Source organism: Schistocerca cancellata, chromosome 7, assembly GCF_023864275.1.
Source record: "Schistocerca cancellata isolate TAMUIC-IGC-003103 chromosome 7, iqSchCanc2.1, whole genome shotgun sequence".
NCBI lineage: Eukaryota > Metazoa > Arthropoda > Insecta > Orthoptera > Acrididae > Schistocerca > Schistocerca cancellata.
In genome coordinates, this window is record NC_064632.1 from 185,755,236 (window position 1) to 185,774,196 (window position 18,961).

Below are 18,961 nucleotides of genomic sequence, written 5' to 3' on the forward strand. Positions count from 1 at the left end.
CGAACTGTTCGTGCAGATGGTTGTTGTCTTGCAAATGTACCCATCTGTTGACTCAGGGATCGAGACGTGACTACACGATCCGTTACAGCCTTGCGGATACGATGCCTGTCATCTCGACTGCTAGTGATACGAGGCCGTTGGGATCCAGCACGGCGTTCCGTATTACCCTCCTGAACCCACCGATTCCATATTCTGCTAACAGTCATTGGATCTCGACCAACGGGAGCAGCAATGTCGCGATACGATAAACCGCAATCGCGATAGGCTACAATCCGACCTTTATCAGAGTCGGAGACGTGATGGTACGCATTTCTCCTCCTTACACCAGGCATCATAACGTTTCACCAGGCAACGCCGGTCAACTCTTGTTTGTGTATGAGAAATTGGTTGGAAACTTTCCTCATGTCAGCACGTTGTAGGTGTCGCCACCGGCGCCAACCTTGTGTGAACGCTCTGAAAAGCTAATCATTTGCATATCATAGCATCTTGTTCCTGTGGGTTAAATTTCGCTTCTGTAGCACGTCATCTTCGTGGTGTAGCAATTTTAATGGCCAGTAGTGTACTTTCTTCCGTTACCGCATAGTCCTGGTTTTACGATTTTGGCAGCACGTTTTCCCTTTACAGATATTTTTATCACTAACGTGTGGTTTGTGGAATTGCAGCTCGCCCCGCAATTCCCTGCTTACGGAGCTCCCTTCGTGTTGTTTTGCTGCTGACACGGTTCGCGAGTGTGGCATAAGGTCTTGCTGCGACTCTCGCAGCTATCGTCCTGTTATTTTCCGTCACAATCCTCTTCAATGACCGTTTGTCACGATCACTCAACGCAAACACTTTCGTCCGCTTTGTGACATAGCGGATGGTGTTCTTCTGCTTTCCCTGTATGCGGTATAAATCTTCTATATAGCATCTCTTGAAACATCACACACTTCGGCTACCTTGGTTACGAGAGCACCCACCGTACGAGCACCAACAATTTGCCCATGACCGAAATCACTTAGCTCTGACATAATGATATGATGCACTCGCAACTACACGGAACGACTGACGCTGCAACGTATTCATGACAATGAACAGGCGCCTTCCGTGGTCAAATAAAACAATGCAACGTGCTGGCTCGGCTAGCATCTCTATTTATTTTGACGCATGCGTTTCTGGCTTTATTTCCATATTTTTGGCCAGTCCCGGTAAAATGGAAGTTAGCGTATGGCATCGTTGGCCGGGAGGCCCCATTCGGGTAAGTTCGGCCGCCAAGTCCAAGTTTTATTTCAGTCGACTAGCTACAACTTCCAGCTATACATCGTATATGTACGAGGGTTATTCCAAAAGTAAGGTCCGATTGATTGCCAAATTGAAACCACAGTGAACATCAGAAATGGTTTACTTGTAACAATTAGCTACACCTTTCAGCTACTTCTCTACGTAGTCGCCGTTCTGACTTAGACTTTTGTCATAGCGTTGTACCAACTTTCCAATAGCCTCATCATAGAAGGCAGCCGCCAGTGCTTTCCGCCAATTCTCCTCGCTGGCCTACACCTCGTTGTCTGTGTCAAAATGTTGTCGTCAAAGACTGCGGTTCATGTGACCAGAGATGAAACTCAGGGGGAGACAATTGCGGACTGTATTGTGGGTAATCTAACATTTCCATTTGAAAACGATGCAGGAGCATCTTCATTGCCCCTGCAGAATGCGGCTGAGAATTGTCGTGAAGACGAAACAGCACGACAGTTATGTAATGTTGGCTGCATAGCTTCAGGCGAAATTTCTCACCAGGCCCTCGTACTTGGCGGCAGACACTATTTTCTAGACATCTTTACGCACTCACTGCGAGCTCAGAAATGAGAAGAGCGACGTGAAGCTAACTGGGGTTATACTAGAGACACTACCCAACACATCTGTGCAAAGCTTTATCGGATTTTCATAGTCGTTTCCATTTCGCGACCGATCGGACCTTACTTTTGGAATAACCCTCGTAGTTGCCGCTCCGAGTTAGACATTTGTCGTGGCGTTGTATAAGCTTTCCAATACCATCGGCAGAAGGCAGTTGGCAGTGGTTTTCGCCAATTCTCTACGCTCGTCTACAACCCATTGTTTGTGCCAGAATGTTGTCATCATAGCCACCTGTTAATGTGAGCAGAGATGAAATTTGGAGGGAGCCAATTACCGGGGTGTATTGTGAGTGATCAAACACTTCCTATCAAAAACGCTGCAGGAGTATCCTCACTGCAGAAGGAAACGCTTGACAGACATGTTATGTGAGCTGAATAGCGTCAGACGAAATTTCTCAACTGGCCCTCGTACTTGGCGGGAGACAAACTTTTCTAGCTATCTTTACTCGCTCACTGTGTGGTCAGATCTGAAAAGAACGACGTGACCGATCGACGAACGTAGCAGAGATGCTGCCCAACACGTATGTGCAAAGGTTCATCGGATATGGTCCCCATTTCGCAATTGATAGGAACTTACTTTCCGAATAGCCCTCGTATATATATGTATTCATACCGGTAAAACACGACCGCCGATTGTTTAAAGAATCTAACTCCCTTGTACAAAATATATCTCCCGAACGATGAGTCGTACAATGATGCAGATTCACTCAATGGTAAATGCGGATACTGGATACTACTGGCGTGTCTCTTGGCCTCACCTTCGACGCCGCCAACCCACAACACATCTTCACTTATCGGGTTATCGCCAGCTCAACCCCTGCGGTCAAGCTAGTTTCCGCGATGTCTGGCTCAGCCTCCAGAGGGCACCCCGGTAACCAGCCAGAAGGCACAGAAGATAACAACAGTGGTTGCTACAGACGTGCACCTCTCGTTGCATCCGCCGCAGCTTCAGTAGCCAATAGGAAAATTGTAACCTTCCGCCGTGCGAGTATTTCCGTCCGAGCGGAGCCGGCTGGAGCCAGTCTGCACCTAACACCGGTCCGACTAGTGTTGGAATACGCAGCTGTGGTATGGGCAAAGGCCGCAGATTCGTTCATCGCAACGCTGTAAAAGGATCCAGAACCGAGCTCTGAAGACCGCTCTACGTCTTCCGACGGAATAATCAACTCGCCTGTTGCACGAGGACACAGGCATCCCGCTCCTGCAGGACAGATTCAGGATCATCGCGAGATCTTTCTATGAGAACACCACAGGCGAACCACACGTTGGCCTGACATGCTGTGAGAATAATTTTCTCACAGAAGACATGGGATATCATCAGCACATCACCCAAGGACAATTCGTATCGATGATTTTTCTTTTCTTCCCCTTAGGAACAACAGGGACAGCATTTTTATGCTTACGCTACTCAACATGTCGAGCAAGGAAAGCTCGCCAATGGAGCCTCAGCGTCAGTGGCTACAGGCAGTTCCGTCTTTGCCAGCCAGCGACTGATGGACACTGGCTCGGATAGGACGTCGCCTACACCTCCTTGACAGATGAGTACCGCGACCTGTGCTCTGAGCCTCGCTGTTCTGCGCCAAGGAAAAGTGGCGCTGCTCGTGATATAGAACTTTGAGTACGTATTCTGTTTTCTAGATACGCTTTTCAATGGTCAATAGAACGCAATATACGCTCTCAAGAGTCTATCTTCGTTTCATTGAGGAACAGCTGTTTGTGGTGAAATTTTCCTTCACATTACTAAGAAGGATTTCTGGAGAACGTTTATTTTATTTTGTTGTACTGCATCAGAAACAGCAGCCTGTATTGTGTTCGAAGATTACTTGTTCAATTAAACAAAGTTTAATTACATCTACATGCCATTCCATGGAAATATATTGAGTGAGGAAACCTTTAGATAATGTCTGCAAATTTTGAACTTGTCCCACTGATATAAATCAATGGCCAGAGGAAGCTAATGCCTGTAATTCTTTTGTGTCCTGAGAACTTTACATTTTTAAGTTCTGTAAAGTATATGATATATTGAAAATCAGGCTGCTGATGCCCCTCTAGCTGTTAGGTGGGTAACTTTTAGCTGGGACCGTGCACCATTTAGCCATTTAATAGTACAGAGCCACTGATTTACACCTTGTCTGTTACGAGTTTGAAGCGTTCCCAGTATTCCTCATTATCCAACTTTCTCTGACGGGAACACTTGCTGTAGTGACGAACTAAAGTGCTGCCGTGACCAAGGGACAGATGATCCGCAGGTAAGATTCCTTTTATCTCGTGATAGGCATGCAGAACGGGTAGGACAATTCTTTTCATGTCGATATCATCAATAAATTTCGCACCACGCCACAGTAGCACAGAGACAGTACAGGGGTAGAACAAAAATATGGAAAGATCACGGTAAGTGCATGCCTAAACATAAATTCATATTTTAGCCAAGCCTACAGGTGCCGCTGTTGTATTTGACCACGAATGGCACCTGTGCAATACCGAACAAGTTCATTCGTGGTCAGAACAATGTTCTGTGTAGTTGCAAGTGCATTGTGTCTGAGGTAAGCGAATTCGAACGTGGGAAGATTCTTGATGCTCGTATGGTGGGGGCTTCCGTAACCTAGGTAGCCGAAGTGTGTGTTGTTTCAGGAGGCACTGTATCAGAGATCTACACCACATAAAGTGTAACCGGAGACACGTCGTCTGATAAGACGCAACACGGACGAATGTTCATGTCTGTGTGTGTGTGTGTGTGTGTGTGTGTGTGTGTGTGTGTGTGTGAGTGTGTGAGTGTGAGTGTGTGTGAGTGTGTGTGTGAGTGTGTGTGAGTGTGTGTGTGTGTGTGTGTGTGTGTGTGTGTGTGTGTATTCTTTTATTTGTTTTTTTTGGGGGTGATCGTAACTGCCGGTGACTGAAGAGGATTCTGAGGAAAATTAGAGGACGACAGTGCAAAAATCACCGTAGAACCGAATGTTGCACTCACGAACGCTGTCAGCACCACAACACTAAGGGAGCTCCATAAGTAGGGAACTACAGGGTGATCTGGAATTCCAAAACCACACATCACTGATGCAAACGTCCATATCAGGAAAATGTGGTGCAGAAGCCATAAGATCTGGGCTATGGAGAATGGAAGAAAGTCATTTGGTGGGATGAGTCATGTTTCACACTCAAAAAATGGTTAAATGGCTCTGAGCACTATGGGACTTAACTTCTGAGGTCATCAGTCCTCTAGAACTTAGAGCTACTTAAACCTAACTAACCTAACCGGCGTTTCACACTCTCTCAAACTTCTGGCTGCGATTCCGACCCAAGAGTGAAACGTGACAGGGATTCGGGAATGATGCAGGCAGCCACATCATGGTGTTCCATGGGGACCATCGTTAGTGAGGAGAATGTTACTGACAAGGATTATGTGACCATTTTTGGCTGATAAGGCCCCAAGGTACAGTGTTCGTTCCCCAATGGTGATGCTGTGTACCGAGTCAGCAGGGCCCCTCTTTTCACAGCTGGAATCGTCTAGGACGAGCACGAATTTGGATTTCGCATCTCTCCTGACTTCCATAGTCACCAGATCTAACTTTATTGAGCCTTGGTGGTCTACTTTGGAGAGAAAGTATCTACCTCCATAATCGTTACCTGAACTTGCCAGTATCTTGCAGAAAGACTTAGACACCCTCTAAAGCCATTCGGGACCTGTATTTTTCCATTCTGAAACGACTAGAAGCTGTTCTGAGTGACACCGGCTTTCCTACACCTATCAGGAATGGTAACATAATGTGTTTTTTGTGTTCCCATTATTAACCCGCTGTACCCCAGGCAGAGTGTGTGGTGACGCACCTGGAGCCGCTGCAGCATGGCGGCGAGGCAGCGTCCGGCGTGCAGCGTGTTGAGCACGGCGGCCAGGTAGCAAGGCGACGGCGCCAGGTAGCCCCAGTCCACCACCAGCACGTTCAGACCACCCGCGCGCAGGTATGCTGCACACAACAGACAACACGTCAGCTGTTTTCTCCACTTATGTAGGGCAAAAGATAGCATCAGGAAGGATTCCGAGGTAACATGAGTGTGTACATGCAAAAAAAGCACAAGCGCGAGAAGGACTCGCGCCCTAACGGTCCCATACAAATTGCATTATTGTATCTATACAGGTCATCTACAGGGTGATCAGTAATAAAACCGACAAGCTGCAGGGACAGATTCCTGACTGGAAATGGAGGAGAAAAGGCCCTACGAACATGTGTCCAGAAATGCATCTATGCCACGTAATGGCACTGACGAGTGGCAGATCCTCTGACCTCGTGCCGTGTGTTCCTTGTGTATTTCAGGCTGTGTGACTGACACAGCATACTGTAAGCATCAGAATAGTCCGGTATTCACGTCAGGAACAAGCCGAGATGGCGTTTGTCAGGACAAACAGATGGAAACGGCCGAGAGGCAGCACCGCTACACTACTGGCCATTAAAATTGCTACACCACGAAGATGACGAGCTACAGACGTGAAATTTAACCGACAGGGAGAAGATGCTGTGATATGCAAATGATTAGCTTTTCAGAGCATTCACACAAGGTTGGCGCCGGTGGCGACACCTACAACGTGCTGACATGACGAAAGTTTCCAACCGATTTCTCATATACAAACATCAGTTGACCGGCGTTGCCTGGTGAAACGTTGTTGTGATGCCTCGTGTAAGGAGGAGAAATGCGTACCATCACGTTTCCGACTTTGATAAAGGTCGGATTGTAGACTATCGCGATTGCGGTTTATCGTATCGCGACATTGCTGCTCCCGTTGGTCGAGATGAATGACTGTTAGCAGAATATGGAATCGGTGGGTTCAGGAGGGTAATACGGAACGCCGTGCTGGATCCCAATGGCCTCGTATCACTAGCAGTCTAGATGACTGGCATCTTATCCGCATGGCTGTAACGGATCGTGTAGTCACGTCTCGATCCCTGAGTCAACAGATGGGGACGTTTGCAAGACAACAACCATCTGCACGAACAGTTCGACGACGTTTGCAGCAGCATGGACTATCAGCTCGGAGACCATGGCTGCGGTTACCCTTGACGTTGCATCACAGTCAGGAGCGCCTGCGATGATGTACTCAACGACGAACCTGGGTGCACGAATGGCAAAACGTCATTTTTTCGGATGAATCCAGGTATTGTTTACAGCATCATGATGGTCGCATCCGTGTTTGGTGACATCGTGGTGAACGCACATTGGAAGCGTGCATTCGTCATCTCCATACTGGCATATTACCTACATTTCAGCAGGATAATGCACGACAGCATGTTGTCGGTCCTGTACGGGCCTTTCTGGATATAGAAAGTGTTCGACTGCTGCCCTGGCCAGCACATTCTCCAGATCTCTCATCAACTGAAAACGTCTGATCAATGGCGGCCGAGAAACTGGCTCGTCACAATACGCCAGTCACTACTCTTGATGAACTGTGGTATCGTGTTGAAGCTGCATGGGCAGCTGTACCTGAACACAACATCCAAGCTCTGTTTGACTCAATGCCCAGGCGTATCAAGGCCTTTATTACGGCCAGAGGTGGTTGTTCTGGGTACTGATTTCTCAGGATCTATGCACCCAAATTGCGTGAAAATGTAATCACATGTCAGTTCTAGTGTAATATATTTGTCCAATGAATACACGTTTATCATCTGCAATTCTTCTTGGTGCAGCAATTGTAATGGCCAGTAGTGTATATCAAAGCGAGTACCCCGGCGGGCATCAACCACATTACATAACATTTGAAGCCTTTTTTCGGCGCTTGTGTGATCATGGGTCCTTTCAGTCAGACAAACGTGTAGGGACGCAGCGGACTGTGCGTACACCAGATTTGGAGGGCATAGTTGTACAGGATATTGAGACAAACCCTAGTACAAGCTCCAGAAAAGTGGCCTACCAACATGGTGTATGTGTATCCAGAATGACAACCGCTACTATCCCTATCACGTTCAATCCCATGGAGGACGCTTTGAACGTCTGTTGTGACGCGGATGCGATCAGCTCTCTATTGTGTTGCAGGACGATTTGCTGTCGTTGCACGCACGCCGTTCATTTCCAGACATATGTTCAGAGGTCATTTTTTCCTCCATTACCAGTCACGAATCCGTCCCTGTAGTTAGTCGGTTTTATTCATGTTCACCCTGCATAGGTTCTCATGAGTGAGTTTACGAGTATCCAAGTATGTGACATAAATGGCCGTCTCTTTTGACTGCATTGACTTAGAAACTTACATTTTTCACACCACCAAGGGACCGTACAACTTAGTACGTGACATAAATTTCAACTTGATACCTCTACCCGTTCCTGAGAAAAGTGATCTTAACAGAACCACAGACAGACAGACAAATTGAAAACAAAGTGATCCTATAATGGTTCAGTTTTTAACGACTGAGATACCGAACCCTAAAAAGTAGACTACAAGGTCGGTCAGAAAACAATCTGCTTTCTATCTGCAGGGCCTGGTAGAAAAACAGGCCACTTCGCATATAGTGACATATAGCGAAACAGGCCAGGGGTTTCAATCACAACAACGAAACCCTTAGGTATTCCCATTTCATGCACTGTTCAAGTCTTGAAAATTATGTTTGGTAGATGGCCACCATTGGTACGTTGACACGATGACAATCTGCGGTTTAAATCGTCCCCGGTACTTTCGTTGTAGCATTTGTATAGGAATGTTTCTGATTTCTTCACCAATGGTGTCTTTCAATTTCGCAGTTACGTGTGCACGTCTAGCATAAACACTGTTTCAGGAACCCTCAAAGGAAGCAATGACAGACCGATAAGACGGCAGATCTGGGGAGCCACAAAATGTCCCCGTTCCTCGAAGTCATGTGGTTGCTAAACACACTGCACACTGCTGTCACTGAAATTTGGCCACCATTAGAGGTAGCACCACACGCTCAAACCAATACTCATTTGTAGGAAACTGTTCAAGTTGAGTTGCGCGGAATGCATCAACAATGGCAGCTTGCCGTTGAGATGCGATTGTGGTTGCTCAGAAAAGAAAGAGCCAATTATGCCCACTGGAGCAACAGCGCACCACACTGACATTCGGATAGCCCGCCCGGCTAGCCGCGCGGTCTAACGCGCTGCTTCCCGAGCGGGAAGGCGTGCCGGTCACCGGCACGAATCCGCCCGGCGGACTTGTGTTGAGGTCCGGTGTGCCCGCCAGTGTGGGATGGTTTTTAAGGCGGTTTTCCATATGCCTCGGCGAATGCGGGCTGGTTCCCCTTATTCCGCCTCAGTTACACTATGTCGGGGATTGCTACGCAAACACTGTCTCCACGTACGTGTGCACCATAATTACTCTACCATGCAAAAATTTGGGGTTACACTCGTCTGGTATGAGACGTTCCCGGTGGGGTGCAAGGGGGGGGGGGGGGGGGTTGCTGTGGACCGAACCGCACAATAATCCTGGGTTCGGTGTGGGGCAGCGGTGGGGTGAGTGGACTGTTGTGAGGCTGTGAATTACTGAGGGCTACGGCAGGTATGAAGCCTCTCCGTCGTTTCAAGGTCCCCAGTTTAATACACCATACACTACACAAGGGGCGTTGATGGAGTTAGTGAGGATTATCCTCGTACCAGTAACAGCAGTTTCGTTTGTTCAGATAACCACTGATATGAAAATGTGCCTTGTCATTCACTCATAGAAAATTTAAGAATCCTTAATTGTCCCAAATTTTAGTCAACAATTCAACAAGCAGTAATTCACTTATGATTAAAGTGTTGCTAAAGCCTGTACCTTGTACGGCTGCAACTGTAAGTTATTCCATAAAATTCTGTGCACACTACGACTGGACATTCCCACAACTGCCGCAGCCTGTCTCACGGTACGCTTTGACTGTTGGTTACAACATTTTCCACTTCCTCTATTCGTTCCTGGGAACAACTTCTGAACCTGCCTGGAGATTTCAGCTTAAGTGCAGTTCCTGTTACTTCAAAGCTTTTCACCCAGAACCTGATTGCTTGTGCCGCTGGTACAGGATAGTTTCCTCGGAGGGTGCAATGACGACGGTAATCCCGTATAGCAGCAGCAACACAGTCACCGTTTTTGTAATAGGCTTGACAGCCACAGCACGTTCGGGCCCACTCCAGCATCCCATCTCGGCAAATGGTGCACCTACCTGAAACATACAACAAACTATCAGTGTTACCAATAATATCATTTCACTTTTAGAGACGAATTAAAACAGACAGTGTTTTTTGCCACACGCTGTACTACAAACAAATATTTCTTGCATTGTATTAGTGATTAACCGTTTTTTTCTTCTTTACCTCTAACCGCCTATACGTAGTGAGAAGTTTCATGAAAACGGATCAGCTCAAAGGTAGGGGACGAGCAGTTTACAACGGACACATTAGCATCTGCAAGGAGAAAAGGTGGGGGTGGGGATGGGTGCAAGAGGGCACTTGCACCCTCTCCCGCCCTCCGCACTCCCTCTTGGAATACAGAGTTCTTATTCATTATATTCGTTACAGAGATATCTGGAATGTATGGACTTTTCTGTGTCACCCATAAAATGTAGGCCTTATGGTATGCCAAATCTCGAAAGTGACCAACTCATTTATAACCAAAATGACAATTTTAGTCTCTCCCCGTCACCCCCTTCCACCCATGGATAAATTTCTGAGGATGCCCATGGACAGACATTAAGCTGTTATTATCTCCTGGGAAAAATCCCCCTTCCACCCATGGATAAATTTCTGAGGATGCCCATGGACAGACATTAAGCTGTTATCATCTCCTGGGAAAAATGAAAACTTGGTGATGCTGTTAGTCTTCCTCTGCACATTCACCCTCCAATGTGACACATTTCATGAACAATGGATGACCTGGCGGAGAACTTGTTGTAGAAGTCTACAATTTGGTTGATTAAGAAATAGTTCCAACTCCTCATTCTGCAAATGTCTGCCACGCAATGGTTTTCTGATCCCAGCAAAAAGAAGAAGTAACTTGGTGCCATGTTAGGAGAATATAGGGTGGTGAGGCCATATTTGACAGTCCAAAAAAGCAGCATGTGTGACTGGCCTGGGCTGAAAGGAGTGGAGCATTGTCGTGAAGCTCACGGTTTCCCACTAAGCTGTTGGCACCATACTATGACAGCCTCAAAACATACTAAGCATCAGCTTGCCCAATGATGGTGGGGTCTTTGCCCTTTCCAGCGGTGGCGAATCCACCTGTTTCCGCTGCTCTCTTTGCTCCTTTGTCTCGATGTCAGAGTAATACACCAATAACTCTCATTCTAATCAGGGGGCAGAATAAATCATCTGGATTGTCCTGATACAGCTGCAGCATGTCCGCAGCTGCCTCACTTCGGCAGACGTTTTGAATGGGTGCGATCATTTGCGAAACACAGAGATGGTAAAAGTAGCCCATGACTTCTTTTCCAGCTTTTCTACTCGTAGTTTCGCCTCGACTGTGATGCTGTGGTTTTCGAGCACCAGGATCCCCACGTCTCTTCTGATTTACAGGTACACACAGAGGATGGTCATCGACTTTGTTCTTCACCATTCTGAGGCATTTGTCCTCTCTGGATTCTTCGGTGTCACATGACCTCTGCGTCGTTTGAGGGCGCATTGTTGCCATGCACTTCCACCATGGATTGTTGCAGTGTTATTCTCCTTCAAATGCAGAATAATCATCATCTCACGACACTCACACGTTCTCACTGCGCTGAACATTTCGTTTTGGTGCTCCTAGCGCGGTAGTGCGACACTGTGACGCTAAGCATTCAACGTGTACCAGGATTGCGGACACATTGAGACGAAGCAAGTTGAGTATCCAGTCTCATCTGCTATGTTTTTTGGCCTCCCTAGATTTTCTAAATTTTTTCCTAGACTATTATAATGACAATGTGATAGTGTACCTAGTACCCAGTGAGTTCATAGTGATTTCAGACTCATAAATAAACTTAATCCCATTGAATTTCATTGCTCTTTATGTACTACTTGCTAATATTGTTGCAGTGATCTTACTAATTAACTCAGAAACTTCGTTATTATGAATTATTGTTAACTGAAAAGGTTAATACAGTACGACACGACATATTTAGTGAGCAGTAGGAAACGTATTTCAGCATATTAACGCTTGTCATTTAAAAGTACATCTCTCCGACTTTTCCCTAAGGGATCTAAAATTGTCTGAAACTAATTATCTTTCGAATTAATTAACATTAAAGCTTTAGACCATTGCTAACTTCAGCTACGAATTACTGTTAGATTCTGAACTTTGGAATTATAATTTCGTTGATATACAGGGTGTAAACGGTATAAGGCGCCAAAATTATACAGATGGTACATCTCGGTGTTCTTGACAAAAAAGTCTAATGACATTTTCTTGTATCATGTACTTTATTTTTGTATTATTAAAACCTAATGTTCGTAGGATGGATAGTATACGCATTTCTATTTACGTAGTCAACCGACAGTACACGGCGTACCGAGCTTATTGCTTACAATGACGTCCGGGTTCCCGGGTTCGATTCCCGGCGGGGTCAGGTATTTTCTCTGCCTCGTGATGACTGGGTGTTGTGTGCTGTCCTTAGGTTAGTTAGGTTTAAGTAGTTCTAAGTTCTAGGGGACTGATGACCATAGATGTTAAGTCCCATAGTGCTCAGAGCCTACAATGACGTGGCGGCCAGAGAAAGGCAACGAGCCGACCAAAGGTTTGAAATCATTAGACGTGTACAACGACGTGGTGTGATAATCAGGTGGTACCCAAAAAAGGAATGTAAACGGTTTTTGGGTTGTCAAGAATGTGTAATTCGCTTTACGTGAATTGAATACAGCCAGTCTGTTTCTCAACAAGTTGATAACGAAGGTCCTAGTAGTAATGACAAGCTAATATCAAACACAATGTATTTCCATTAGTACAAATTCAGTCAATCACCAAGTAGATAGTTGTGCATTAATTACAATCAATTGTTTCACCTTTTTACGGCAATGCCATAACGAATACTAAATTCACATTATTTTCCTTCTGTACAACAACATCGTAACGAAAAGAAAACCCATTACTTCGTTTCCTCTTACACCAATACTACAATAAATGTTCTTTCGCTTCTACACATGCTTCATTACGGCGAACCCAGTTTCGTCGCACTCGTTCACACACATGCACATTGGCCGTTACGGTATTGGCAGCATCTAAAATCTTCTGCGTCAATTCGTCCACATTATTTACTGGCTCAGCATAAACAAGTTCCTTCATATGGCCCCAAAAGTAAAAATCCAGTAGTTTTAAATCAGGGCTGCGTGCTGGCCATCGACGTGGACCCGAACGCCCGATCCATCGTCCTGGAAATCGACTATCCAAAAATCTGCGTACTCTGTGACCAACGTGGGGTGGAGCACCATCGTGGAGGACCCACATGTTATGACGTATGCCTAACGGAATGTCTTCTAACAACGTTGGTAACAATGTTTCCTCTAGAGACGTTCGGTAATAGTTACCAGTCAAACGTGCAGGTAAAACATAGGGCCCAATAATGTAATTATCGAGCATACCCGCCCACACATTTACGGAAAATCGTCGCTGAAAATGTGTTGCCACTACGTGGCGAGGATTGTGTACACTCCACGTGTGCATGTTATGGAAATTAGTTATTCCTTCGCGAGTGAAACACGCTTCATTTGTGACGAGTATTTTGTTGACAAAATCATGTTGCGCACTGTGTAACAAAAACCACTCTGAGAATTCATGTCGTGGAGGGAAATCTTGTTCTTCCAATGCTTGTACGCGTTGACGCAGACGCTCCTCTTGGAAAGTGCGATGAACGACAGTGTGCGATACACCCACGTGGCGGGCGATGCTTCTAGTACTCTGAGAAGGATCCTCCTGGATGCGGTCCAGAATCCTTTCCTCAGCTTCCAATGTACGATCGGCGCGTTGTGGGCCTCTGCCTTCTGCGTGGGGCAGTAAAGAGCCAGTATCTCTCAATCTAAGGAAATTAAATACGTACTCGTCAGTTGTATTCTGTCATGATGTAACAAAAACGGAAAGCATATCAGAACAGAAGATACGTTTCGCATACGGACGAAAATTTACAAAGGTGCAGATAACTACTGTAGTTTATTTATATGTAAATGCATAATATCGCATGCAAGTAGAGAATTACAATGACACAAACCTTTCGTGCAGGAAGTCGTCGTTGCGTTGTGGGAAGCGTTCTCGATAAATTCGTACAGCTGCCCTCGCAACACCTTTTGCCCCGCCATAAATTAAATGCATAGCGCATAGTTCAGCTATAGTAAATTTCCTTTCCATCCTAACGGTTAACAGAGTTTGCAATAACATCTGCACAGGTTACTCGCCTACTGTCGTCGTTCGATGTATTACAATGACGCAACCACTGAGGCCGCAGTTGCCAATGTGTTTACGATTTACGCTCGCGATGTCAATACGCGCAGCGGGCAGTAACAGGAACCGATTGCTTACGTACGTGCACGGCCAAGTATCTACTTTTCCAAAACCATTATCCTGAGACGAACTGTTTTTTTCTGGGACAACCGTAGGAAATACGCAAACATGTTACTAGACTTTTTTGTCAAGCATTGCGAGATGTGCCAGCTGTATAATTTTGGAGCCTTATACCGTTTACACCCCGTATTTTTTATGTTTCATTTGATGTGCAGCATTTGTTAATTAATACACTGATTAGAAAGTTCAATATTTTGAGGGTCATAAAATATTTTATGTAAGATGGCTGCCTTCAATAGTGAGTAGTGTAAAACATACTATTCATAGGCGAAACTATATACAGACGTAGCACATCTAAGGTCAAGCAATCTGTGGATGAGAGTAAAACGAGCAACACCTACGTCTTTTGTCGGGAACAATGTGCCGCAGTCTGATAGCAAACATTCTGAAATATTTGTATATACTGCATACAGTTCGTTTTCGTGAGTTTAATTCATGACTTCTACAACAATAATTACTAATTAATTCCGAGAGAGATATTACTAGAGGAACAGAGTGATTATTGACTTCTGTCACCAATGACTGGTTAGGAGAGCGTGTTGACAGACTTACGGATTATTTTTGTGCACTATTTTAATTGTTTAGAATACCTCAAATGCATATGAGGACAGTGATATCATAAACTGACACATTAAATTTTTGCCACATGCGAACCGTTCTGAACTACTGGGTTGTGTTGTGTTACTGCACTACGACCATTTAACAGTTTAGGAACTACTGCTCTAGGCAGCAATCGGCTTTCCTTTAGTTCGAACTACATGTGAGACCAGAGACTGTCAGAGACACCTCTGGTGTCGACCACAATATTGCAATATGAGGTGCGACAATAAAGTAATGAGACTTATTTTCTTTGCAAGACGTGGCAACCCTGCAGGCTTACAGAGGCACAACATCTTTGACCTTGGTCTGCTGCTTCTAGTCCAAGTGGCACATCGATGCAACTGCTCAGTCGTGAGTTGTGCTGTAATAAGTTAACATGTGTTTGTGTCTCTCGTCATGGAAATGGAACCGCATAATATTGCGCAACGGTATCCCATTTCTTTTTGCATTAAATTGGGTGAAAACGCGACAACAACTTACAGTAAGCTTCAGAAGGCTTTTGGAGAGGTGGTTATGTCAAGAGCTCAAGTTTTTCGTTGGCATAAAATGTTTAGTGAAGGCAGAACAAATGTTGAAGATGAAGACCGCAGTGAACGACCATCAACCTCATGGAAGGATGTCAACTTGGCCAGGGTGCGAGAACTCGTACGATATGATCGAAGATTATCCATGAAAATGATTGCAGAGGAACTGAACATCAATCGAGAAACGGTTCATCTAATAATAACTGAAGATCTTGGTATGAGAAAGATTTGTGCATAAATGGTCCCCATACTGCTCTGTCAGTACAGCAACTTTTAACCTCAAACAAATTTCAATACTACCACAGCCACCTTATTCATCAGATATCGCTCCATGCGACTTTTTTCTATTTCCAAGAGTCAAAACGGCGGTCAAGGGACACAATTTTCAAACAACACAAGATTTCCAAAAAGCTGTGACGAGGGTCTTGGAGGATATTACAGAAGATGAGTTGCAGAAATCTTACCATCAATGGCAGAAGCGCTGGAAAAAGTGTGTGCAGTCAGAAGGGAACCACTTTGAAGGAGACAACACGAAACTTGACTAAAACGGTAAGCAACATTTTTTTCACTTCAGTCTCATTACTTTATTGTCACACCTCCTTGACCGTTGGTAGAACTAACTTGGAGCCAGCACAGCTACAGAGAAGAACAGAAGACGCTTGTGCAGGAGGAAGCAGGTTTGTTCCAATGTGCCTGCCAGAAAACAAAAAAAACTAATCATTTAATTCAATTTGTTCGAAGAGATGATTAAAATTTTATGATACACCTCTTAGTCTTATGACGTACAGCAAACAAATCGAGATTGATGCTACAGAATTTACTAATTACCAAATATCTTCAGTTATTGATGATCGCCTTCAAACTACGACCTACAGTCCAGTCTCGATATCTCGAACTCGGGATCTAACAAAAAATTCAAATAGTTCAGAGCTCGATTTAACGGAAACACTTGAATGATCAAAGTGGAATCAGAAAAACCGTCGAAATACGAGTAAGAGTATGTTCAAAAACGCTACTGTAGTTTCAATAACATTTGCCTTCCTTTATAAAAGGAAGCGAAAATTAATAACTAAAACAATAATTAAAAGAATGTTGATTTTAAATTCCTTAATTATTTTTCGAGGCCACGGTGGTCTAGCGAGTAGAGCGCTAGACACGGCCCTGGAGGTCCCGGTTTCAATACCGGATAAGGGCGGGAGTTTTTCCTCGCTCCATTTGCTGCATGATGGCCGCAGTTCCACTAGCCTGCTATCAAATGGGTACCGGGGATCTCGTCCGGGGCTAAAAGGCGATCGGGGCGATGGGCTCGCCACCCTCTCTTTCCTATTGCAGTGGCAAAGAAAGGCTGCCCTTTAGCTGCAGTCAGGTTAATAACCCGGTCAAAGGCTTGCGCTACCGCCTTCAAATTACCTTTTAGTTATTTTTTATTTACTTTAACATTTGAAATTAAAGACACACACGTATTTCATGGATTACAAAAGAAAACTTCTGTTTCATTCTATTCTCCACGCTAAACAAGCTGTGTCATCAACGCCAGCAGTTTCTCCGCATACCATCTTAAAAACCAAATTACGTCTTTATAGTTAGTGTGCCATCGCTCACCAGCGACGAACCTTTCAGTGCCGAGACTAACAGCAAGTGAGTTAGCTTTTTTTAAGCATATAACGGTCGACTGTTATTTTTTGTCCTCTACATTGACTAAGCCATTTTAACTAACATTCATCTTGGCACTTCCACTTTCTCGCTCCGTATTGTTTCAGCTGTCAGATCGATCGGTTCCAGGATTGCTGATAGTGTGGATGAAAGAATCCCGAAAGGTTTCGCTACGTCCTTCTTTGGTCAAATGTTTGAGCTGAGCGAAAACAAGACTTGCTATGAATCACGCACTGGGATTTTGTGCGAATTTTCGTAGCCAAACGAAGAGTTGGAAATTGACAAATGGGGTATCAAAGCGACCAGGGTGAGGTCTGGCTTTTCAAAAACATACCTAATTGCTTGAAAGTAATCAGGGTGATTACGAAAATCTTTGTTAGTGATTTGAATCATTTTAAATATTTCACGAGCGGGTAGCTTTATAAATAACTGTCAAAAAATTCATCTCTTCAAGGCGTAGCAGATTCGCGAGTAATAAGTTGCATTGGTGTGATAATTAACTGTTAAAATGGTTTTCTTCGAATCAAAAAAAGAAATTGAGGACATTTCGAGAACAGACGACAATAGAAAACTAAATGAGGGGTCGAAAAGATCACGCTTTCCGCACAAAATCTGCAAATAAAAAAGGTCTAAAAGACGGTCGTATGTTTTGTGAAATTATTTGTGTAAAAGTAGGAAATAAAATGGATTAGAGAAACTATTAATACTCCTTTGAATAATGCTCCATATCATGTGCAGCAAATGAGGAGCCAGTTGAGAGTTTCAAGTTCAATGTTTAATTTTTCAATGCTATAATATTAAAGAGTGCTAGAGGATATTTGTCTGGTGGGTTATGTAGATCGTGCAATCTGTTGTATCTACCCTGACATATTTCTGTTATCTACACTCAAAGATGTAAAAATGTTCCAACAACTTTCCAGTCTCAAAAATGTTTCACTAGAAAATCCTTCAAACACCGGGAAGGGAAATGTGCCTTCTCAACCTGCGTTTCATTTGCTGTACACGATTTCGAACATCATTCACAGGCGTGTTAAGTGATTCTCGAATGTATTTTATTTCTATTTTTTTTAAATTATTTCGCAAAAAAACTGACTTTTTTCCTTCAAACTTTTGTTTGCACTACACATTCCACGGCCTCATTAACCCGCTTTTTTTCTGCGAACATCAAAAACTTGAACTTCTTTGAAGTCTTTTTGCAACTGATTTATGAACTGTGGTAAGTTACGCACTATTGAGACAAAAAACGAGTGTCGCAAAGAGTTGCAAGACGACGCAACTATCTGAACAATTCGCAAAACAATTCGAATTACCGAGTGTTACACAGCCGCTAACTTCGAATTGGGGTATGAACTGTTTTCGGTACGATCTGTCATGACAATCCGTTCGCTTTATCCAGCGTACCTAAACACGTGATTTATTCGATCACCGACATTTTTTTAAGGGACTTCACAACTTTTTTGATTTATCGAGAAATACGATTTACCGAAGTTAGAATTGGCAAGAGCTGTACAGAGCGAGTCAAAAGTCCTTGGACACCTTCATAAGTTGGAAGATTAAACGGAAAATTGAAATGTGATGATGGGAACATAGGTTTGACGTGGGGCCGCAACTTTTGGAGTGAATGTCATTCATGGCTGCCATCTTGAAATTCGCCATTTTGGATTCAAATCATTTTTTTTAAATGGGAAGAGGGGTGTATGACACATCAAATAACACTCGCTTGAGCTCTGGAATTGAATGGTGTAATTTGTTTTTCTCTATCTTGTACAGTTTAGAAATTATTAATGTTCAAAATTACCTTGATACCGACTCATGTC

At 44.4% G+C, this 18,961-nt stretch overlaps 1 protein-coding gene across 1 annotated transcript in view; it reads right to left on the reverse strand.

Moving 5' to 3' along the window:
* Window positions 1–18,961, reverse strand: part of LOC126091964 (pancreatic triacylglycerol lipase-like) — a 271,059-nt gene that overhangs the window by 112,403 nt on the left and 139,695 nt on the right. Inside the window, exon 4 of the mRNA XM_049907315.1 lies at window positions 5,709–5,845. Coding sequence (XP_049763272.1) covers window positions 5,709–5,845 — 137 coding nt within the window. The remainder of the gene's footprint in view (window positions 1–5,708; window positions 5,846–18,961) is intronic.